The sequence below is a fragment of the Pipistrellus kuhlii genome, unplaced genomic scaffold (assembly GCF_014108245.1).
Source record: "Pipistrellus kuhlii isolate mPipKuh1 unplaced genomic scaffold, mPipKuh1.p scaffold_m20_p_14, whole genome shotgun sequence".
NCBI classification, from domain to species: domain Eukaryota; kingdom Metazoa; phylum Chordata; class Mammalia; order Chiroptera; family Vespertilionidae; genus Pipistrellus; species Pipistrellus kuhlii.
Genome location: NW_023425449.1, coordinates 14,278,835 through 14,302,563, shown reverse-complemented (window position 1 = coordinate 14,302,563; position 23,729 = coordinate 14,278,835). Strand labels below are relative to the sequence as shown.

The window sequence follows — 23,729 nt, the reverse complement described above, 5'->3', positions numbered from 1 at the left end:
AGCGGGGCAGGTGCAGTCAGTGTCTGTGAGTGGCAGCTACTGCCCTGATTACCCCTCAGGAGCAGGGAGAAGTGGAGAAGCCATCAGGGTCAATGAGGGCTGGCAGCCGCTGCTTGCAGCACTGATAGTGCCCAGTGATTGGGACCAGCACTGGGCACCAGCAGTGGGTATGAGAGGCGGCTGCTGGCCCTGATCTCCCCTCAGGAGCAGGGGGAGTTGGAAAAGCCCTTAGGGGCGATTGGGGCCAGCAGCCACCGCTCACACCCACTGACAGCATCGAGCAATTGGAGCCAGTGCCAGGTGCTAGCACCAGGTGCAAGCAGGGCCTGCGCTGGGAGCAGGTGCAAGCACTGGGAGGGCGATGTGCAGTAGCAAAGAATTTTCAGTAACCTCCTGAGACTTGATGGCAGCAATTGGCATCCCACCTTGGACTGGCGTCCCTGCTCACCTGCTCCACCATCTTGCCATGGCCAATGCCCTCCATGTTCCACTCATGCCTTCTGGTAGTCAACACAAGTCATAGCGACCAGTTGTTCAGTTGTTTGGTTATTCTGCTTTTTGGTCTATTTGCATATTAGCCTTTTATTATATAGGATAATTGGGTTATCTACTTGTGTAAACAGGCAACTCTGTGAACGTGGTGGTTTCACAATCTTCAGAAATGTATATATTTGGATTTGCTCATGTTGGAGTTACCATTGCATCAACAGTCTGTCAGCATTTCCACGGGGTCTTTTAAGTATATTGGGAAAGTCCAAGCCAGCCCTTGGGGTGAGTAATCCATATGACACAGCAGTTTCTAGCTACTGCTTATAGGATCACACACATTCTAACTAGAAGCTTACTTTTGGCATTAGAACAGTTTCATGGAGTAAATTTTTTCTCTTTCACAGATGTAAACAGGTGGCTTATTTTATATAACATAAGATATGATTTTTACCTTGCTTTAAAACATCATATAGCTTTGGGAAAATGAGCAGTCTCAAACCATCTTTCCTCCCCTACCCCCAAATTTATCAGTTAATGTTACTGGTATCAGCAGTCGCAGAAGCCGAAGAGCCCATGATTCTGGTGGCATATGTTGCCTGCTTTCATAGCTTAGTTTTGTGATGAGAGTGTTCCCTCCCTCCCACAATGATCTATCAGAACTAACATCTAGTGTTGGGATATGCAGTAAGATTTGTTTTTGTGTCAGAGTTTGTAGGAGGGACCAAAGGAATAATTCTTTTAGGGTTTGGTTTCCAGAGTGAGTGTTAATTAGAAAAAATTCATTGTATATGCTAAAAGGCTCATGATGGTAATTTTTAAAAATCAGGATTTATACATACTTCTTTTGTATGTGTGTCTTGTCTTTCTACTTGAATTTGGGTACTAGCATGTTTCTGAAGAATTTCTGAATTACATTTGATTTATTTGAATTCTTATGTTCTTCTTGAGCTCCTCACTCTGGCACAGGCTGAGAGGTGGCTGATTCTTGACCAGTGCATAGAACTGGTATGTCACAGTGCTGTTCAGCGCCCTCTGTGGTGCTGAGCCCTGAGGACCAGGGCCTGATGAGGCAGATAGAAAGCACTGGAGTATCTTATATTGCAATTGATGTGCATTCAGAAGCTCTGGAAAATCCGTGGCTCTCACCACCAGATGTGCAACCTACATCTGTTTCCGCTGCTTACATTTTGGGTGAACTGTGTTGAAGGAATACTGCTTTGTCTCAAGGTAAAATGTGTTGAACCAAAGTTATTTTTCCTCTAATGTCTGTAACGATTGTTTGCTTTAGTACATGCTTTCAATCTCCTCTAGATTTTTTTTACCTTGAAAATTTAAAAAATATATTTTTATTGATTTCAGAGAGGTTGGGAGAGGGAGAATGAGACAGAAACATCAATGATGAGAGTCATTGATCAGCTGCTTCCTGCATGTCCCCTACTGGGGATGGAGCCTGCAATCTGGGTATGTGCCCTGACTGGGAATTGAACTGTGACCTCCTGATTCATATTAGGTAGATTGACATTCAACCACTGAACCACACTGGCCAGCTCTTGAATTTTTAAAATTTTATTTTTTATATTAGTTTATTTTCAGAATTTATTTTGCATTGGTTGTAGGTGTACAGCACAGTGGTACAAACAAATACTTTACAAAGAGTTCCTTCTGATATTTCCTGTTATCCACCTGGCACTATATGTACAATCTCCTCCAGTTTTACAGACTGTCTTGGATGTTGATGATGTGTGTGACACGTTCAGTTGAAAAGCAGAATGTTGCCGAAACCAGTTTGGCTCAGTGATAGAGTGACGGTCTGTGAACTGAAAGGTCCCAGGTTCGATTCCAGTCAAAGGCATGTACCTTGGTTGCGGGCACATCCCTAAGGTGTGTGCAGGAGGCAGCTGGTCGATGTTTCTCTCTCAAAGATGTTTCTAGCTCTCTATCCCTCTCCCTTCCTCTCTGTTCAATAAAATATATTAAAAAAGAAAAAAGAAAAAAGAAAAGCAGAATGTTTAGCACGTTCTTCATAAGTCTGTTGTGCCCTCAGACAGACACATGTAAGACTCTATCCACATTTATTTTGCAACCATATCTTGATTCATCTTTCCTTGACCTATAGTAATTGAGTATCCCTGGAATATCTTAGTTAAATCAGACTTGAAGCTTTCTGCTTCCCTGTGTGCAAAATATCCTGTCCAGTGAGCCACACTATGGCCATGATTAATTGTGATTGTAAATGTACTTCTGAGGTGTGTCCATCCGTGAGGATTATGGCTCAAATGGTGCTGGCACTGCAGAGTAGTAAGAAGCATAATTATGATCATTTTCTTCATGTTTAAAAAAAAATCGTTATTGAAAGTAGTACATATGTCTTTTTTTTTTTTTTCTCCCATTAACTCCTTATAGTTCGCTCCTGCCCCTCCACCTTTTCCTCCCCCCGGCTCAGGCCTCCACCACCCTATTGTCTGTGCACATGGATTATGCATATGTGCATACAAGTTCTTAGGTTGATCTTTACCCACCCATTCTCACCCTCCTTTCCTCTGAGACGTCACAGTCTGTTCCATGCTTCTATGTCTCTGAGTCCATTTTGTTCAATAGTTTATTTTGTTCATTAGATTCCACATATGAGTGAGAGCATGTCATACTTTCTCTGACTGGCTTATTTCGCTTAGCATAATACTCTCCAGTCCCTCCATACTTCTTTTTTTTTTTTTTTTTTAAACTATTACACATGTTTTGTTTTAGAAGATAGTAGCACTTCATGTGTTAAAAAATAAATCTGTGACTTATCTCTCTTCCTTCATATTTTAAAATCTCCTAGTAGCTTAATTTGAGTTTTCATAGACAAAGCAAAATCATCCTATTAAAGACCTTTAATCCTGTTGTCATTAATGATATTCATCTCTAGAGATAATTTCCATATTTTGGGGGACTTGTAAATTTTTAGAAATATTTTCTCAAGGAATACATTTAGAGGTAAGGATATTTCAGGTCTTTTCTCCCCAGTTAACATATTTTAAGTGCATAAAATGGTATTATTAATTAAATAACATTTTCAAACAACCAATTAATAATGGATTTTTCTTTTTAAAATTTATCTTTATTGTTGAAAGTACCATTTTCCTCCCATTAGTCCCTTCCATTCCCCCAGGCCTTCACCACAATAATGGATTTTTCAAAGCTAGTATTTGGAAGTTAGTTTTGTAAGCTTTTGATCTAAAACTATTATCTATTGAATTTATGACAAAAGATAAAAAGAGATTGAGAAAATAATGGTTTAATTATAAAAGTTCTATAATTTTGGAGTTTTTGGTACATTTGTCCTTATTATGCTCAATTTTTTTCTGGATTAAATTCATGTTAATTTAGTCCTCTAAAATTTTCGTGGACATGTAGAAATGTATCTCTGTTTATTAACATTGTTAATTTTAGCATTTATTTTCTGTCTAGGGCATGATGGTGAACATCTGTTAAAATTTGTTGTCAGTATCAAAGGTCAGATAACATGTTTTATGGTGATAGTTTCTATAAATACTTACAATTTCATATGAAACTAAGGAAAATGTCCTAAGATAGGCATTTCTCATTGGTCAAATCTTATGTGGCTCAATTCATGGCCTTGCTTGCTTAGTTGAGTGATACACATGGTTACAAGATTGTACTTTTATCCCAATGTTGCCAAGCTCTAGTTAGTGGGAGGATCTATGCTCATCTTGATTTGTATAAGATCCAACATGCAAGTTCCTATTATTGGTGCCAGAGATAGGGTTCTTGTCTTTAATTATAGGTCTTGAATTTGGGATTGGGCAGAGACAAACATTAGCAGTTTTATAATAAGCTTGATAGTTAAGTTCATCATGATTATTAATGGTTAAAAATCTATTGAATTTATAATATCTAACCAGCAAATATGGATTAAGGCTAAGATGCCAACTGCCCATTGTTCAGTCCCATTATTTTCAAAATGAGAAACCTGTGCCTTTTGTCAGGAATGGATGCCTTCACTGAGAAGGAATTTAGATTTCTTCTTGGTTGGCCAGGGCTAATTCCAGAAACAGGGGAGCATTTTTAGAAAGTGTTAGGATTATATTAGAAACAGATGGGCATTCAACACCTACACGGAATGCTCTATGGAATAACTGAGTTTGAGTTAACAAAGGATCAAACTTAAAATACCAAGTTTTATACAAAAAACAAAACACAAAAACTTACTTTGCAATTTAAGAGGAATCAAAAATAAGAAGTTCTACTATTTGTTTCTCTCTTGATGCTCTTGTTAGAGACATGGTATTATCACCTGATTTCTGCCTCCTGATTTTCCTTGTTTTCTATATCCACACATTCCTTTGGAAATATGCGTGGATTTGTGTTAATACCACTAACATCATTTTGAGGATTTTTTGTGTTTTGAGCGATATATTTCATCTTTAGGATTTTGGGTGGGTCTAGTTTTAGAACAGTGTTTTGGTTGGAATGATGAGGCTCTGGGTCTCAGCAGGCTGTAGGGTAGGAAAAGTTGAAACTTACAGAGAGAGCAAATAAACATGTCATCCGAGCTGGGAATTAAGATCTGTTTATTCACCTGCACCCTTGAATTAAAACTCAAAGCAATAGGCAGAGCCATTTGACTTATTACAATCCTGGCAAAATAAATTACCTTGGTCAGAAGGTCTATTCTTGACTGACTTTAGATTACAGAGATTGGTATAGTCTCCATATTACAGATGAAGAAGTTTTTCTTAAATTGTTAAGTTATTGATTTACAACAAGAAGGCAACTAGGGTACTAGACTCTGGGCATGGTTAGTTCAAACGTCTATTTGCGGTTTGGAGCCTGAAGCTTTAAATTGCAAATCCTGCTCTTCAGCACCGAGGAGCACTGTTAATGACTAAAGAAGATTGGGGGAGAGGAAGAGTGAGCACTTAGGTGGGTGTGGCTCACATCAGGACTGTTTAAGAGAATTCCACATCTGTAGGGGTTATAAAGATATCTAAGATAGAGACTCAGGTAAGTATTCCCTAATTCGTTTTCACTAAGCCAGTCAAGGTTCAAGTATATAAATAAAGCAATGCTTTTAATGATTTAAGAATAGCTTTAAAAAATGTGAAGAACAATTTGTTGACTCTTTAAGCTTTGTGATCAAGATGAAAGTTGGCATCTGATACATGAAAACAGGACAAAACAGAAAGCCTTTCATTTGTGTTGATTCTCCTGGTTCTGTAATTCTCTGTTCTCCTATGGAGTGTGATTTATGATGATAAAGGGCTCTTGGGTCACTTCTGAACTGAAAGTAAGTGCAGCTTCAGCTTTAGATTGTGATGACTATGGTCCAGAGAGCCTTTGTAAGCCCGCTGCTATGAATGTAGATCTTCCAAAGCCTCTCTTAATGAAGCAAAGTTTGGGATTTGGGTATCCTTGATATTGCCTCTTCAAATATGTAGTGAAACTGAAGACCAGGAAGCACTCAGCAAACTCCTCCTAGACATGTTCCTAAGGTAAAGGCGTTCTCTTTCACAAAAGAGTCATAAATTACTTCTCCAAATACCATGCCACAGGGTCTTTGTGCTTGAGGTGGGCTCTGTTCTTACACAACCTTGAAAATGACAATGAGTTGGGTTCTCCCCAGTCACCACCTCTTCTGCCAAAGCCATTTCATCTCTTGTTTCTGGCTGTGCATTAATCATTTTTCTTGGGGGTGGCAGAGGTTATCTTGTTTGGATTTTCTATGTGATGAAAATAAAAGAACAAGAGATACTTGCCTACACAGCATATCGTATTGACCAGCCTCATCCGATTTACATGTAAACATGCTTTCTGTTTTTGTTTTCTTTTACAGCTAGTTATGTATCAAATCCCACTTGCAAGGGTTGCTTGTCTTGTTCAAAGGACAATGGGTGCAGCCGATGTCAACAGAAGTTGTTCTTCTTTCTTCGAAGAGAAGGCATGCGCCAGTATGGAGAGTGCCTGCATTCCTGCCCATCAGGCTACTACGGACACCGAGCCCCAGATATGAACAGATGTGCACGTGAGCATTTGACTTTTGTCTACCCTCTTTTACTGTTTATGCAACATAGGGGAGTTAAGTTGAAATTTTTTACTACAAGGATATATCTTTAACATATAAATATTAAAGAAAAATGTAAACTTCAAATTTAAAAAAATTGAGTGGGTTGAGGTAAGAACACTTTAAATATATCTTTTGTGGCGAAGTATATTGCACACACTTTTTAAAGATTAAGTAATTTTTTTTATAACAGTCATCTCAATACATAAGCTACTTAGGCAGATCTTTGTAATGCTTATGCAGCACTTAAAAAAAAAGAAAATAAACTTAAATACCTTTTGTTTTTTTAACTGGGAATGTTTTTCCCAGTTTATCCCACAGTATCTGTAGCTTATTTTCTCTCTTTTGCCTGAATTTGTAATACCTTAGTTAGTCTAATGTTAATTTAGTACATTCATTTTGAAGTTCTGTAAAGCACCATTACTGATAAAAGATGTAACTAAAATATTTCATTTACTTCAAAGTATTCTAACTTTAACAGCTACCAAAAAAAAAAAAAAGCTTATTAAGAAATAGCATTTTAACATACATATATGGGAATGCTGGTGCAATTTTTCATCTTTTAATCCAAAAATCATTCATAGATACTATAAAACAGTAGAAATTAGAGTTGAAAAAGGAATAACCACTTATTAAAGGAGTTCAAATTCTAGGGAATAGAGGGAATAAGGAGAAGGGGAACATGGAGTGAAATAGAAGGTGGGTAAGAAGTTTGATCATAATTTAATACACTGTGCTAATCAGCAGGCAGCCGTTGTGCTGTGGGAATGATTTAATTATCTCCCATTAAAACGCTGTGACTATTAAATCAGTTATGCTCTTTGGATAAGAAGAGAGCTTGAATTGTATCATCCAACTACAATATTATTTTGCAAACCAATGGAGGGGAGGTTAAATAGATTCTAGGAAGAAGGAGCCACATGTGTAAAAATAATGTGTTTGGCATTTTGGTAAGGCATCTTGTCCTACATTGTTGGGCCTTTTTTATCCTTAGTCTATGCTCACTAAATGTCTTGTGTGCCCTCAAATCACTGTGACAAGCAAAAATTGTCCCCAAACATTTCTAGACACCTAGGAAAGCAGTACCATCTTTGGGATGAGAACCATTGAATAATATGATGTGCTTAATGGGAAGTGTGGTTGGAATTGGGGATAGAAAGTGGAGTTTGAATGTAATTGATAATGACCTTGAGTACCATGAGAAGAGATCTGGATATTTTCTGATGGTTCTGAGCAGGAAATGGACTAAAGAAATGGTTTTATTTAAGATAATTCTGACAGAAGTGAGGGAGATGAATGAATTGGAGAAGAACAGAAAGTACAGGAAGGATACTTTAACAATCAAGAATTGGAAATAGTGTTCTGATGAAAGGTTTGTGGGTAATGAATTCCAGAGACTTTAAAAATAGTCAATGGAATACTATTCAGCCATTAAAAAAAAAGGAAATTTTACCTTTTGCAACAGCATGGATGAACCTGGAGATAATTATGCTAACTGAAATAAGCCAGTCAGAGAGAGACAAATGCCTTATGATCTCACTTATATATGGAATATAATGAACAAAATAAACTGACGAACAAAATAGAAACAGAGGTACGGTCATAAGGAACAGACTGACAACTGTCAGAGGAGAGGGGGGTGTGGGGGCTGGGTGAAAGAAGGTGAAGAGGTTAAGCAAAAAAAAACATGAATATCACATGAAGACACAAACAACGGAGTGGTGATAGCCAGAGAGAAAGGGGGTGGGGGTAGGTGGAGATGGGCAGAGTGGGAGAATATGGGGACAGAAAGAGACTTTGGAGAGAAGGGCACATGATGCAGTGTGAAGATGTTTTAGTGAGTTGTACACTTGAAACCTGTATGGTTTTGCAAACCAATGTCACCCCCAATAAATTCAATCAAAAAATAAAATAAAAATAGTCAATGGGACTTAGTAATTAATTTGGCAGAGTGAAGAGAGAGAATTAAATTTGATCCTACGGTTCCTGGCTAAGGTGACTGGGTGAATAGTTTTGCAATCAGCACAGATAGAAATGTAGGCTTAGAGAAAATTTGCATCTACTTCCATTTCATGAAATTGTTTTAGATTAATAACTAAAAGAGGCATAACTCACAACAAGTATCATTAGACTGGCTAGTTTTTTGTTTGTTTGCTTGTTTGTTTGTCTTTTAATCCTCACCTGAGGATATTTTCCCATTGATTTCTTATAGAGAATGGAAGAGAGAGGGAAAGACAGAAATATTGATGCATGAGAAACACATTGATTGGTTGCCTCTTGCACGTGCTCTAACCAGGGCTCAGGCCAGGGAGTATCCATAGAGCATCAGCCTTCGGACCAAGGGGTCTTAGTTCCATTCCAATAAAAGGCAGTGCCCTTAACTGGAATGGAACTAAGACCCCTTGGTCCGCAGGCTGAAGCTCTATCCACTGAGCAAAATGGCTAGGGTTAGACTGGCTAATTTTTGCAAAGAATTACCTTATCCTTATGCTGTATGATTTGGGTTATTTGTCTTTGATAGTTTTGAACTTCATAGGAGGATGGGTTCATCATTAAATGGATTTCTACTTAGATGGCTTTTTTATTTTAGACTTTTACTGCACAAGGAAGATGAAGCAAGAATGTAAATAACCCCTGAAATTTATCTCAAGTTCTAGGTCTAGCATTTTACATACTATATGGATGTTAGGGTGACCATCTAATGTGTCACTCGCATTGGGGAGTGCAATGTGCTCTTCTTAAACGTATGCAGGGATATAGGGTGTAAAACAGAACAGTCTGGGCAAACTAGTATGGACGGTCACTCAACAATACTCATCGTGTTTCATAGGGTCTTCCTTAGAGAGATGCTCCCATGTAGAGGTTATCAGGCACAGCTTGGCTATGTTGATCTGTTTTCTCAGAAATAGAGAGGGAACAGTGACTGTAAATCAGCCTTGAAAAGGTATCTATGTGTGAGAATGGGTTTTCCAGAGTTGTCCTTAATGTAAGTGAGTGCAAAAAGTGTTGCAGTTTCTGACCTGTGAGTGTGTGCACATGTGTGATTGTGTGTGCATGTGTGTGTGTGTTTTCACAGCCCTGTAAGTCCTCTTTCAGGCATGTAGACGTTTCCTTAAACTAATAAAAAAATTATGCACCTAGGTCTGGGAGAGACCTAATTGATTCTATTCTACCTGTCTTCCTCCCTTCTCCCCTGTTCCTGCCACTCCTGCCCCCCAAAATTTGCATATTGATGCTTATAAAGGAAATAATTTTTCAAAGTCACACAATGAGTCAGTAGCAGGGTAGCCTCAAAGTCTCAGACTCCAATAGAACATTCTTTGGAGGGGGGCAGGGGCATTATACTGTTCTTTAAAAATCAAACCACGTGATATAGACAAAACTATTATGCTCATTTCCAAACCTAGTATTAGACAAATCTCAGTTTCTTTGACTTTTCCCCCCCTTAAATGAGTGGTCAGTTTAAGTATTTTAAATCCTATTAAGGAATTTAAGACAGATTTTATCTCCAAACAGAGAAATCCATTTGTGGTAGATGACATCTTTAAAAGAACACTGGGTTGGTAGGATCTTTGGGCTCTGATTTGAGATCTGACAATAACTAGCTTTGTGAGCTTAGATAAATTACCTAACACATTCTGGAATAATAACCTTCTAGTTCTAGTAACTCTCATGAGCCTGTAAAAAAAATCTCTAGAGAGCCCTAGCCGGGGTGGCTCTATTAGTTGTGTGTTGTCCCATGCATTTAAAGGTTGCTGGTTCAATTCCAAGTCAGGGCATGTGCCAGGGTTATATGCTTGATCTGCTGTGGGGTGCGTGCAGGAGATAGCCTATCAATGTTTCACTCTCATATCATATCTGCTGTTGGCAGTTACCTCTTTAATATTGATCTCTTTGTGACTTTATATGGATTTTTAGGTCTAGTTTCTGCAGTGTTCAGTCTCTCTCTCCAACTCTCATCTTTATTAAGTTTACAGTTAAGGGATATGCATAGTTTTTGTTTCTTAGAGATGAAAAAAAAAATGAGACATAAGAACTTCAATGTAGTATATAATAAATTGGTGCCTAAACTGGAAACGGAGCTCTTCTTAATCTAAAGTATTTTTATTTGTAACAAAATCATGCAATTGCATTAAAATGTATAAGGTGCACTCTTTCCCACTGTGTATTCTAAACTGATAAGAAATTTGTTAGTCATTCTGCAGATAGATAGTCACCTGTGTGATGGACTTGTGAATATACAACAGAACACATTATCTGTTATCTGTATGGGACCCCTATTTAATGGGGAGGAGGTCTTTGTGATGAACATAGTAACCACAATGACAGAAGTGCTATCACAGCATCTTGGTGTGGGGAGGTCATGGGGAGGTCAAAGGAAACCAGCATCAATAGGATGAAAGGCACACATGGAGGTGAAGCTAAGGCAACGGATGGGTGTGTCTAATAAGAAGGATCTTGTGTTTTAAAATCAAGGGTTTGATCTGAATCTGGAAGTGACAGGGAGCCACTGAAGGGTTTTAAAGCGGGGAAATGACAAGACCGGTTTGTGCTTTTGAAAGATGGCAGAGTCACGAAGCCACCCTAAGCTTCAATACTACCATTTTATGTTTTCAGAATTAAACCCTTTTCTTTTTTACCTTTTCCCTCTGATGTGCCTCATGCATTTATCAATCATTCTCTAGTTTAAGGGCCAGCAAACCAAGACTAGTGGCCACAATCTGGCCTGCCCCCCCATTTATGTGGGGCCCTTGAACTAATTAGTAGATTTTAGGTTTTTAACTGGCCAGGGTTGGAGGGGAATCAAAGTAAGAACAATATTTTGCAATGCATACAAATAATATTAACATCAAAGTTCCGTGTTCATAAATAAAGTTTTGTCAGAAATAGCTACACAATCATCTATACATTGTCTACAATTGCTTTTGTTCTTACCGCAGAGCAGAGTCTTTGAGACAGAGATCCTATGGCCCACCAGCCTAAAATATTTACTATCTGGTCTTTTACGGGAAGAGTTGGCTGATTCCTGCTTTCGCCTGTTTGGCGTGTAAAGGGATTAAGGGATTCCTTTTGTTTTCTTTGGGTGGAGGTTGGGCATATATTAGTTTACGTATGCTTTTCCGTTTGGTTAGAGAGTTCTGCTTTTTTCAATGTTTTTTAAAAAAATGAGACTAAGACTCAAGTCTGGTTTATTAAAGTACTCTGCTTCCGTCTAACGTGAAAGGGTGAGAAGTCACCAAAAAAGGAAAAGCACAAGGAGTAACCAGGACGGGAGAGCTGCTACTGCCAGGGATTAAACATCTGATAAGAGATATTAATTTCATTTGTAATTTTAAAACCACTTTTATTGTTATCACATTCCCTTCCTACTTTGTTTTGACGTAGCTGTCCTCCTCTTTCACAACCTTTAAATGGAGAAAAAACACCCGTCTGAAACACCTACTCTTGAAGTCCCAGTAGATGTGTCCAAGTTTTAATTTCGGTTGTTTTGAGAATGATTTCAAATATGCATCACTTGAACGTTTTTTATAGTTCTTCATTACTTGACCACACAATTTTGCACAAGCCTTAATATTTCTTCAGATTTTTTTTTTCTGTGTGTGGGTGGGCAAGCTATCATTTTTTAAACATTCAACTATTAATATTGCAATGAAGCTACCAGCAACATATTTCATAAATTTGAATTTGGGGTTTTTATGTTAATGAACCGTTGTAATGCTAAGTTAAAATGAGTCAGGAGGAAAAAACACACATTTGACAGCATATATATCCTCAGAGGTTGAAATAAAGGGCACTTTTTGGCATATAAGATAGAACTTTATAGCTATCTGAAAAATAATATGTAAATTTCTGGATGGAGTCCACTCATCTTACCTAATTGCCATTTGGAGATGAAAGTAACTGCCAAGGCAGGATCTTGCCATCCTTGTGGTCACGGCCCTAATGGCATGACAGACCACCGTCAGTGCAATTTAGGAACCGAACAGCTTCCTTGTGCTCAGAAAGGGGCCCTGCACATTTCAAATGGTTTCTATTGAAGGGTAGGCTTATTGGGCTCTAGGAAGTGATACACATTTTAGGTGGTACCTTTTACCTATTCTTTGATACTCTGAACTTTCATCTGATGTAGGTAGGTTAGGCATTTCCCCCTCCTATCTGGCGGTAATGAGCTCACCTCCATCTCTACCTCGAGATCTAATATTGCATTTACATCTCAGTTTTCCTAAATCCTGGTTCCTAATGTTTGAAGTACAGATTTTCCATGCAGGTGTTTAATAAATGATTGTAGTCAGTTTGTTTAGCTGCATGACCAAAACAAAGGTAGAGATAATTTACTAAAGATAATGCTATTTTTTGAGTAAATATACTATATATATATATATATATATATATATATATATATATATATATAATTATCTATTATATTAATTACAATATAATTAATATGTATAAAATTCCATTTTATTAAAATTATTACAGATTACTGCTAAGAATGTAATTTTTTAAAGATTTTAGGTCATAGTTTTCATCATTCCCAACTCTAATGGGATTACTGCCATAGTACATATTAGAAATGCATGGTTTTGTTAACATAAAGCTTTAAAAAACTGTATTTTAGTATATTTATAAATCATTGGGAGTTTTGAGAAGGAATGTCAAATGGGATTATTTGAAGTTTTTAGAGAAACCTAAAAATATTTAAACAGTTTTACGAAATCTCATATGAAGTTGCACAGTCTAGTAGTTTCCATCTGAAAAAAAAATTGGCTCAAGGTCTAATTTCGTATGCCTTTTGGAATAACCTGTTGCCTTCATTTCTCTACAGATTTTAGTACACCCTGAGCAGAGAACCACATAAGGTTTTCCAGGGGAGGTCTTGGTGCTCTTGGATTCTTGTCATTGCACTTGAAGACAAAATGCCCTCCCCCCTCTCCCGGGGGTGGGGAGGGCAGCGTCTGCCTCATTGGGAATTGAGATGCTGGTGGTCTGACAATAAAGGGCAGCTGAGGATCAATCCGCCGCCAGGCAACCAGGGTGTGCCAGTGCAGACTGCAGCCCACAGCCTGTGACCAAGAACTAACGGGAAGGGCTGCTTCCTTGGTGTGTGTCTTCACGGCTGGGCTTAGCAAACGTTGATTTTTCTCTGCTTTCACTTCAGGGTTTTCGTTTTCTGTTTATACAATTGGCCATGCTGAGATACTCAGTGAAGACATGGTTCTTGTCATCTAGGCCTCGCTGGTAAGATAACCAAAACGAACACTGCCCGTGTGCCAAGACCGTCCGCACTGTGGGACTGCAGGCAGAGGGGGTAATGGCGAACCTGTGGCTTCTCTCAGTTTTCATCTCAACTCAGCTTGTGGGCTCCACTGATTCATGGAACAACTTTCCCCACGACTGTTTCCTCTTAGAGTGCTGAGGCTCTGGGCGCCTCTCCTCACCATCACCTTCTTCCTGCTTCCAGGAAGCTTCATTTCCTGAAAACGAGGGCTCCCCAGCTGGCTCACTCTGTGTGCACTCAGAGCAGTCAGGTTGTCATCTATCTCATTGCCGCCTGGGACAGTTCCCGTTAGTGGCCCGAGGATGCTGGCATGCTTTTTCACCCGTGCCTTTAGTTATCCATCATGATGCCCGGCTCCTCATGGCTTTTACTGGCTGAAGTGAGGGAACAAACAAGATACCATCTTTGCCATGTTACTCTCAGGTTCAAGAATTTTTACAGTAGTGAAAGCAAGCCCTAGTCTTGAACCTAACTTCACTTTTATTGTTATTCAAACACTGAAAACCACACAAATAACTGATAGTCTTTCTTTTTTTTTTTTTTTTGTAACTACATGTGAAGTGAAATTCCCTGCCCATAGCAGTCTGAGCCCAAGTAACCATCCCCTCGCTGTAACCTCCAGCCCATCCCAGCCTCTCTGCCTGGGGCCCATCATATATGCGTGTGACGTTTCTTCACTGCCTCGGTATGCCTGGTGGTCATGGCCAGATCTCTGCCTTCCCTCTGTCTTCCTAACACCTGCTCAGCGGAGGTTCCAACGTCTATAGCGCAGATTGCCTGGCACCCTTCAGGGTTGGCATTCTCAATTATAATGGTGTTTTCTATTTCTAAATAGGTATTTCACTGTTTGTTCCTCCAATACGATTTACGGCAACCAACCAACTTTTCTTTTTAAAGATACCTACAGTGCATGTGTAAGCAATCTCAAGCTAAGCATTCAAATGAGCCTTTGCATGCTACAAAGGAATTGCATTTTTAAGTGGCATGCCCATGAGTGCACTTGGCAACCATTACAACCCCACCACGTGCCCGGCTCTGTGTTAGAAGCAAGGAATTCACAGACTGAACACAAAATATGGGAAAGTAATGGCTGGACGAAGTGACTCAGTCTTCCCTGCCTCTGAGGTGCCCAGCGGGTAACCACTGCGTGGTGTGGCCAGGCCCTGGAAGCGCACAGGGCCCCCTGCCTTCGGCGTTCGCACCTCCAAAACAGGGAATGGGTCTGACAATCTTATGTTCTCAGGGTCTGGCACAATGCTATGTTTTCTGGGAATGTTTGGAATGAACTGTTGAACTGAGCTACAGTATAATTTGAAAATGTTATTGTATAATGGAGCCTGTATGGGTACTGTGGGAGGACAGAAGGGGTGCCTGGCCTATGCCCCTCCATCCCCCCACCCCGCCTTGGCCAGAGTAAACCCTTCTTGCCAAATGACAGCCCCGTCAGACTGCATTTGGAGGCAGTTTCACTTGGACAATAATTTTACTCAAACCGATATTGGCAGTCCTCATTTCGTGGATTGCATTTTTGAGGAGGCATGTAATTTAGAAGCATGTAAGTTGGCTAAACCCAGGGTCTTATATTTCTGAGCGAGGACTTAAAGCCCAGATTTTTATAGAAAGGATCTCTGTTTGGTAAACTTTGATATACCTGTTTTGTTTTTTACACAGCATAAAATTTTCTTTTTTTTTTTTATTAATATATTTTATTGATTTTACACAGAGAGGAATTGAGAGGGACAGAGAGTTAGAAACGTCGATGAGAGAGAAACATCGACCAGCTGCCTCCTGCACATCCCCTCCGGGGATGTGCCTGCAACCAAGGTACACGCCCTTGCCCGGAATCGAACCCGGGACCTTTCAGTCCGCAAGCCGACGCTCTATCCACTGAGCCAAACCGGTCCCGGCCAGCATAAAATTTTCTAAGGTTTATCAGTCTATTAAATGATCCCACTGGTATTTTAAAACTCATTTATTTATAAAGTTGACATAGAGATTTTTCTGAAATACAGTACAGTTGCTGTTTTTGAGAAGCAGGCCGGCTATGCCATTAAAGCAAGGAAGGGCATTTCTCTTTGCTCTTTGAAACCTTCTGCGTCCAGAATTTTTTTATTTATAATGAGAATGTTTTATTTTTATATTAAGAACTAGTTAATAGAGTAGATTTAAATCCCAATTACTTAAGGATAACAAGCTTAAGCAGTGTTGGGTAGAGTAGCTGGGGTGAGTTGAGGGGAGCTCTGAAGCCCCACAAATAGTGGTTTTCTCCAAAGCAGAAGGGGTAGTTTCCAGAGAAATGGCAGAAGAGGGCGGGGGTTGGGAGGGGGTGCGCACGGAGAGGCTGGAGCAGTGAGGAAGGTTTTTGGGCGTGGAAGCATGTCCAGATGTTGATCTTCAGGTTACCTGTTTTAAAAAGCTTTCGGTTCATAGGTGTCTGTGCATAGGTGAGTCCAGTCGGTTAAGGCTGCTGAATGTACCGCTGCGGGCGTTAGCTTTATGTTGTGGCAAAGAGTGACTGAGATCAGGAAGGCCAGCAGAGCTTCTGGTGATATTGGGACTTGATGCCATTCAAAGCTCTTGTTTACTAGTACTATACTGCACAAAAAAATAATAGGTTTTTTTCCTTATGACTGGAGTGAAGAAATGTGCCATTGACTATATGAAAATAAAGGGTACTGTGGAGAGTTGGTCAAATGATGGTGTAATTTGAAGGCCAAAGCAAGGGTCGGCATTATCAAAGAATGGGAGTAATTTCATGCACCCAAATAAAAATAAAAAATTTTGGGGATGGGTTAATATTTCTTAACTCATTCCTACCTTGAAATCAAAAGGATTTATTTTAGAATGCTAAAAAAAAGTTTTATATCCTGTAAATTCAAGTAGGTCACAAATGCATATTACAATAACTTTGGTTTGCCTTCATATAATTCAGAAATATATAATTTTAACATATTTCAAAATTCTACCCCCCCTTTCCCAAATTAAATTCCCCAAGCTATTCATACCCCACCATGCACATATGGTTTTATTATATTATCCACTAGATATCTTACAACTTGGTTTCTTCACTTAACTATTGATCTTCATGTTTACAGTCACTGCTTATAATTCATCTCATGCTTTTTCATGGTTGTCATAGTCAATAATTTGAACGCATCAGATTCTTGTTCTACTTACATTTTAGGACAATTAAGCTTTCTTCTAGCAGGATTTGTGTCTGAAGATGTCCTCAGGGACCTGACAGAGAATAATAGGTATTTCAGAAATTCCATGTTCTGTGGACTGGTATTAGAAACACGGAACAGAATGAGGAAAGGGAGTTACAGGTAACAAGAAAAGTCAGTAAAGGACCTTGTCAAATTAAGTCCAAATGTTTATTGTTATAACTTTTTGGCCAAAAGGCTTAATGGTGCAGGTCATGTTTTAAAGAAGAATCAGACTTTCTAGATAACAAAGGATTTATGAAGTGTGCAGTCCTTTTTTTAAAAAAAAAAAAAATATAAGTGCTTTGTTCTTTTTCATCCTTTAGTTCTGTTGTATCTTTGGGATGTTTATCATTATTTCTTGGGAAATAATTCTGCTAACAGGAAGGGCTGCTTGCTTTAAAAAAAAAAAAAAAAAAAGCAGCAAGAAAACTAGCAATTTGTGGACATGATGGTCATGTATTTTCACCATGATGAAGAAGCGACTGACCAGCTATTGACCACTGTTGTGTTAAAATATACGTTACAGCTTTTAAGACTACAAGTGAACCTTTTATAGGGTGATAAAGTATCCTGTGCCCAATCATCCTCCCCAAAAAGAGCAATACTGTAATTTGATAATTTGACTATGGACTTTCACCCACACATAGTTGGTTTTCCAGTTGTAAATATGGTAACATTTTAGAAATTGAACTAACTGCTTCATGGTGGTCATTTGATATGAAGAGCTGTTTAGACTCAATATTGAAAGGTGAAGAGTTACTATTGTCTTTTTATAGGTCTAGAAACTGTAATTATTATTTTAATGAAACACACACATATATGTATATATTTTAGCCTTTAATTCAACTTTCTGGCTTTATTTTCTCAATTTTCAAAATTTTAATATTCAGTGAGTTCATGTTTCGGTTACTAGTTTTTATTCCATTTTACCTTTGATTACAGGAAGTATATATTTGAAAGCTTTGCTGAATCATGAGAGCTCTAAATACAGTACTGGCACTCTGAGGCTTGTTAAATGAATATAAGCAATGCCATGGAGTTTTTATAGAGTTTTACGTGCTGTTAATTACCATCAATTAAATCTGTTGCAAGTAATAATGAACTATAATCTGTTGAAAACCTGACCTTTCAATTAACCAATCCGTTAACCTTCTCTCCTTTCCTCTGCAGAGCAGTTTAGAGTATATTTCTTTTTCCCATGCGAGCCCTGCTATCTTCTGGCCCAGATGTTACTGGCCTATTTGGGAATCTGACCTATAATACAAGATACATTTCTGCTTCTTTTTACACCTGTTGTAATGTGTGTTTAGGAAAAATTGTGTTTCTAGTCCACTCTTGCTTCTATGTGTAGATGACGAGCCAGTCAATTTACCTATTACAAGTTCTCACAATAGCCTTGTGATGTCTGTTTTATACAGAGGCAAACAGCAGCTCAGGGAAGCGTGCAATTGTCTGGAGTCACAGAGCTGGTCAGGTTCAAGTCCACAGAGAGCAGGCCTGAAAGCATTGCTTCACAAATGGCTCCTTGCCAGATGCAGTCATCGGATCAGAAAAAGGAGCCCAGATGTAGGAGGCAGTCAGTTTTGGGGGCTGTCAGAACCCACTACTAGCTCTAGGACTTAATCTCTCTTAGTCTCAAATTCTTTATTTGCAAAATAGGGCTAGTATTGCCCTCCTTGTAGGATTCTTATGAACACTAAATGGAAATGCATATAAAGCCTTTGGCACATTGTTACTTTGTGTGTGTGTGTGTGTGTGTGTGTGTGTGTGTGTGTGTGTTTCCATTCTAATGACCTAAACTACCCCTCCAAGTTAAGGAACCCTCTGATGAAAGTAAATGCCAGCACTGACCAACATAAACAGAATTTTAATTGACTGTCCAGAAGCAGAAGATCCTGATTAGAGTTATCCCCCTTTGTATGTTTTCCTTTGTACATCCTTTGAAGAGCAGAGAAGATTTCAGTCCCAGCAGCAATGTAATTTGTAGTGGGGGTGTTTTCTTTTTCTTTTACATCCTTTTTAATCCCATTTGGAGTTGCAAACATTTCAGAAGGGTCTCATGGCTGCCCAGGGCCTTGGGCTGGAGTTGTGTCTCAGCTCATTGATGTGGTGAGCTGTTGCAAGAGGTAGGAGTGATTTAGAATGGGATGGCATTAGGAAACAAAGGAGTTGAACACATATTGCTCTGACCACTAGAATTTCAACTGATCTGACCGATGAGTTTATGAAAGTTTTATTTGTAAAAGGAGTGCATTTCTCTTTGACTGAAATTTTCTCTTTTTCTCTTTAAAATTGTTTTTAGGATGCAGAATAGAAAACTGTGATTCTTGCTTTAGCAAAGACTTTTGTACCAAGTGCAAAGCAGGCTTTTATTTACATAGAGGCCGTTGCTTTGATGAATGCCCAGATGGTTTTGCACCATTAGATGAAACCATGGAATGTGTGGGTAAGTACTTTTTTGTGTAACTTTCAAACTGCAACTTTTTACACCTGTTTCTTGGGGAGGGGGAAATGCATACTGGGTTATTCAACCTAATAACAAATTGTTTGTCTTGCTGTTAATTAGAACTAAAAATTATTTTGAGTTTTTTGCTGACTTTCTGAATTCTTTAGGCATTCTGCCATTGGGTTGTTTTATATATTACAGTTTGCTACAAAATTTGTGAGTTGTACATTTGCTAGATTAAACTATTTAGATGCTGATAATGCTTTTTATCATATGTGTAATACATCTATTTCTTACTTTAAAAATACTAATATCTGTTAGATAAAAACATTTTGTTTAAAATAAAAATTTCAAGCAGTATCATGTTATTAATGGTTCTCTCACTTTTGTTATGTCTATTAATTATGGCTCTTCTTAGCCATTTGTTTTTTTAATATCATTGGGAAGAAAATTTTTGTGCAAAATATATTTTGGTGATTGATTATATGTTGCAAAGTGCATTAAAACAGTTTTACCTTTACTAAATTTATATAGCTAGAATTTAATATATACATATATACCATTTGTGAATAATAATGAGAAATACACATTTTGTAAATTGTGTATTTTTTGAATGTTTGAAAACACTTTGGTTTTTATATTACTTTTTCACTGTTTTTATATAGTTTTTATATGGTTTTGATTTTTATACTACCAATTAAAAGGTAAAGCTCTGTCATTATGAATGCCTGAATCTGTTCTTAGGTGCAATGGCATCTTCACTACCCTCAGCTCTCTGCACCTATCCCTGAATTATACAATATTTGGCATGTTATACATCTGATATGATGTACAAGAGAGCTTTGTATTATGATACTTTTCATCTCTTTGAAATGGAGACTTAAGATAAAATTGAGAATTTTTTTTCCTCAAGAAATATTGCTAAAATGGTCTATCTATATATATATATATATATAAAAACCCAGCTACCAAACAGTGGAATGACCAGAATAATCGGGCAACCAGTCTCTATGATGCGCACTGATCACCTGGGGGGCAGATACTCAATACAGGGGTCTGACCAGGATGAGTGCGCTTCTACAGCGGGCCAGTCTCCACAGCCCATGCCCCCCACCAGTGCACGAATCCATGCACCAAGCCTCTAATAATTATATATTCAAAAGTTTGCAGAGAATACATTTAAAGAAGAGGTTTATGAAGAAATGTGTACTTATGTTCCTATTTGTGAGTGAATACATACATACAGGCAACAGCCTATTAAACATTGGAAAGCCACTAGAAGAGCACATTGAGAATGCTCAGTTTGCTTTTGAGAGGCAAGATCCATGCCCCTTAGAGATAGTCAATGGGAGCTCTTATGAAACCCTTGAAGATAAACAAATTACAAATTGAGTCTTGAATACAAATCATCTTGAATAGCTTTGAAACATCTAAGAGTAGCCATGATCATGTCTGCTAAGATTTGGAATGCTGAAGTATTGTGTGTGGACCCTGGGCCTGAGTTGTCACCTGGTAGTGTGAAGGGGCTTTTTAATGGGGAATTTAATGAGGAGGCTTAACTTTACCAATTTTTATCCTTTTACTCCCCAGCCTCACCCAAGGAGATTGTAGGCTAGCCCACTTTTCCGCTTTATGATTTTATAAAAGGGGGTGCTAAAACCAGATATGATAGGAAAAAATAATACATTTTTTCATATACCTAACCATACCTGTTTACTTTTCACACTATCATAATATATAGAACCAATTTAGGGAATAGGAAATACACACTGTGGTTTCCTGACACCCAATGAAAGAATTGAAATAATCAGAAAATGCAAAACAAAAACCTTATCCTTTTCACCAAATACTTACTTTTAAAATACACATAAATATAAATACATATTAGTATGTGTGTGTTTTGGTTGGTTAGTTCCAGAGAGGCAAGAAGAGGGAGAGAGAGAAACATCAATGATGAGAGGGAATCATCTATTGGCTGCCTCCTTCATGCCCCCTACTGCTCTAACCAGGAATGGAACTGTGACCTCCTGGTTCAGGGGTCAATGCTCCACCACTGAGCCATGCTGATCGGGCCCAAACACTTACTTTCAAAGTAAAATTAACACATTTGTGAATTTCAATGGGGGCATTCAGAATTAACATGAAAAGTTTTGTCTTCTGTCATAATACAAAAATCCTATGTTCGGCTGTAGATGTTAGCTATTGAACCTTTGAGAGATTATATATTCCAGTGTTTTAGAATGGACCAGAAGCAACTCTTCAGAAAATGAGTTAAGACAGATTGAAAGTACTAGTTTTAAAATTACGTATGTGGCAATTATTATAAATGAAAGTAACTCCATGGTTCAAAGAATTAAACGTTTGAAAGGCGAATATAGGTCTTTGTGGGCTGTGCAATTTAATTTGGAAAATCTGAAAATGGGGAGAGCGTATAAATTTGATGATAGTGGAGCAAATGGGTTTCAAATTATTTGTATTTGTTTTGTTTGTTTTTCATCTTTATTTAGAAGGATGTGAAGTTGGTCATTGGAGTGAATGGGGAACTTGCAGCAGAAATAATCGCACATGTGGATTTAAATGGGGTCTGGAAACCAGAACACGGCAAATTGTTAAAAAGCCAGCAAAGGATACAATACCATGTCCAACCATCGCCGAATCCAGGAGATGTAAGATGGCCATGAGGCACTGTCCCGGAGGTGAGTGTGGGTAGTCACCACCATGGGTGGTGTGCTTCCTGAATTTGCCTCTTTCCTACCCTCACCCCCAATAATGAATATTTCTCCATGGAAGAAACCTGATAACAATGTTGGTCAGAGGGTCAAATCCCACATTATTCTTATTTAAAGATGAATGCTTACACTGTGAAGTGTAGGGAGGGAATATTTCATTTACTTTCACGATACCTTGGTAATAATTTAGAAGAGTGCATTACAAATGGGCTTTCCAAATTGAGATTTCTAAGAGCGTGTGTGTGTGTGTGTGTGTGTGTGTGTGTGTGTGTGTCTGTGTGTCTTTTTTTGGCTAATGTACCATTCAAGTGGGTCTTATGAAATCAGGCTTTTGCAGATGTTACTCCGAGGGAAGCAGCCAACTTTCAGCTGAGAAGAGTTTAGATTAGAAAGGTTTATGGCATCTGTAAAATCATCGGCATCATTACTAGTTGAAGATGACAACTTCAAATAAACTTGCCCAAACACTGGGAGGAATAAACGTTGTCTTAATGTTACCACAATTAGCTGGTCCTCTTTGTTTTGATAATGATTTGTAGAAAACAGCTACTGGTATGTGTGTGTTTATTCATGTCTTTGTAGTAATTGTGCTGATTTGCAGTAATTATTCTGTAATGACAGGATTAGGCCCATTTACAAATTAGGAGACGCATACATAGCTCAGGTGCCTGCTGGAGCCTAGTCAGTCTGTTGGAGATGGAGGTTTCAGCGCCCCTGCTGTGTAATCGCTTGGTACCGTTTATCACTAGTGGATGCTATGTTGTCGGGGGTGAAGCTGGGTTTTTTCTAGTCGACAGCACAGAAAAGCAAAGAGGTTGTGTTTGGAAAACTGCCCTGTGAAATGATAATTTTTGTTTGTCTTCATTTTATTTTATTTTTTTCTGTTGGGGCACAGATTTTCAGTTTTGTGGTTGCAGCCAGAGAGAGAAATACCTCTCAGCTTAAAATGGATTTACATCCGTATTATGCTGCCCCACAGAGAATGTCTGTGATCCGTGGAGGAAGACAAACCTTTAAGACTGGAAGACTCCAGCCGGCCTTTGAGAAGTATTAGATCCAGATTCAGAAGCTACTATTAGGAAGGCAGCTTTTCCTCTTGAATTAGTCTTGCTTTGCTTTGCTGGGTCTTTAAAACAAAGTTTTTTTGGGGGGGTTTGCTTTTCACCAACAAGGATGGTTTTGTTCGCTTTAAACTGAGTATTTTTCAGTCAAAATATAAGAAAATATTTTCTTACAAAACTAATAAGCTACTTCTTGGATAGCTGAGAGCATTTAACCTGCAACCTCATGCCCGAAAACAAACCTGATGTATTCAGGTATTGGAAAGAAAGGCTTCCTTTGTTGTACATTGTTTATATAACTGCCCTCCCCCCATTTCTCTCCCAGCGATGTGGTCCCCCAATTGTGGTTTACGTTAATAGCAAAAATTAACCTGAAAATGCTCCTCTAACAAACATGCTTATGTGTAACAAGAGCCAGGATATTCCCGTCCCACTATTTTGACCTGGCTCCAGTC

General features: G+C 38.5%; 1 protein-coding gene across 1 annotated transcript in view; it reads left to right on the top strand.

Annotated features, from left to right (window-relative positions):
• Positions 1 to 23,729, top strand: part of RSPO2 (R-spondin 2) — a 133,653-nt gene that overhangs the window by 61,060 nt on the left and 48,864 nt on the right. The window contains exons 3-5 of the mRNA XM_036436785.2: positions 6,326 to 6,514; positions 19,341 to 19,484; positions 21,992 to 22,180. Coding sequence (XP_036292678.1) covers positions 6,326 to 6,514; positions 19,341 to 19,484; positions 21,992 to 22,180 — 522 coding nt within the window. The remainder of the gene's footprint in view (positions 1 to 6,325; positions 6,515 to 19,340; positions 19,485 to 21,991; positions 22,181 to 23,729) is intronic.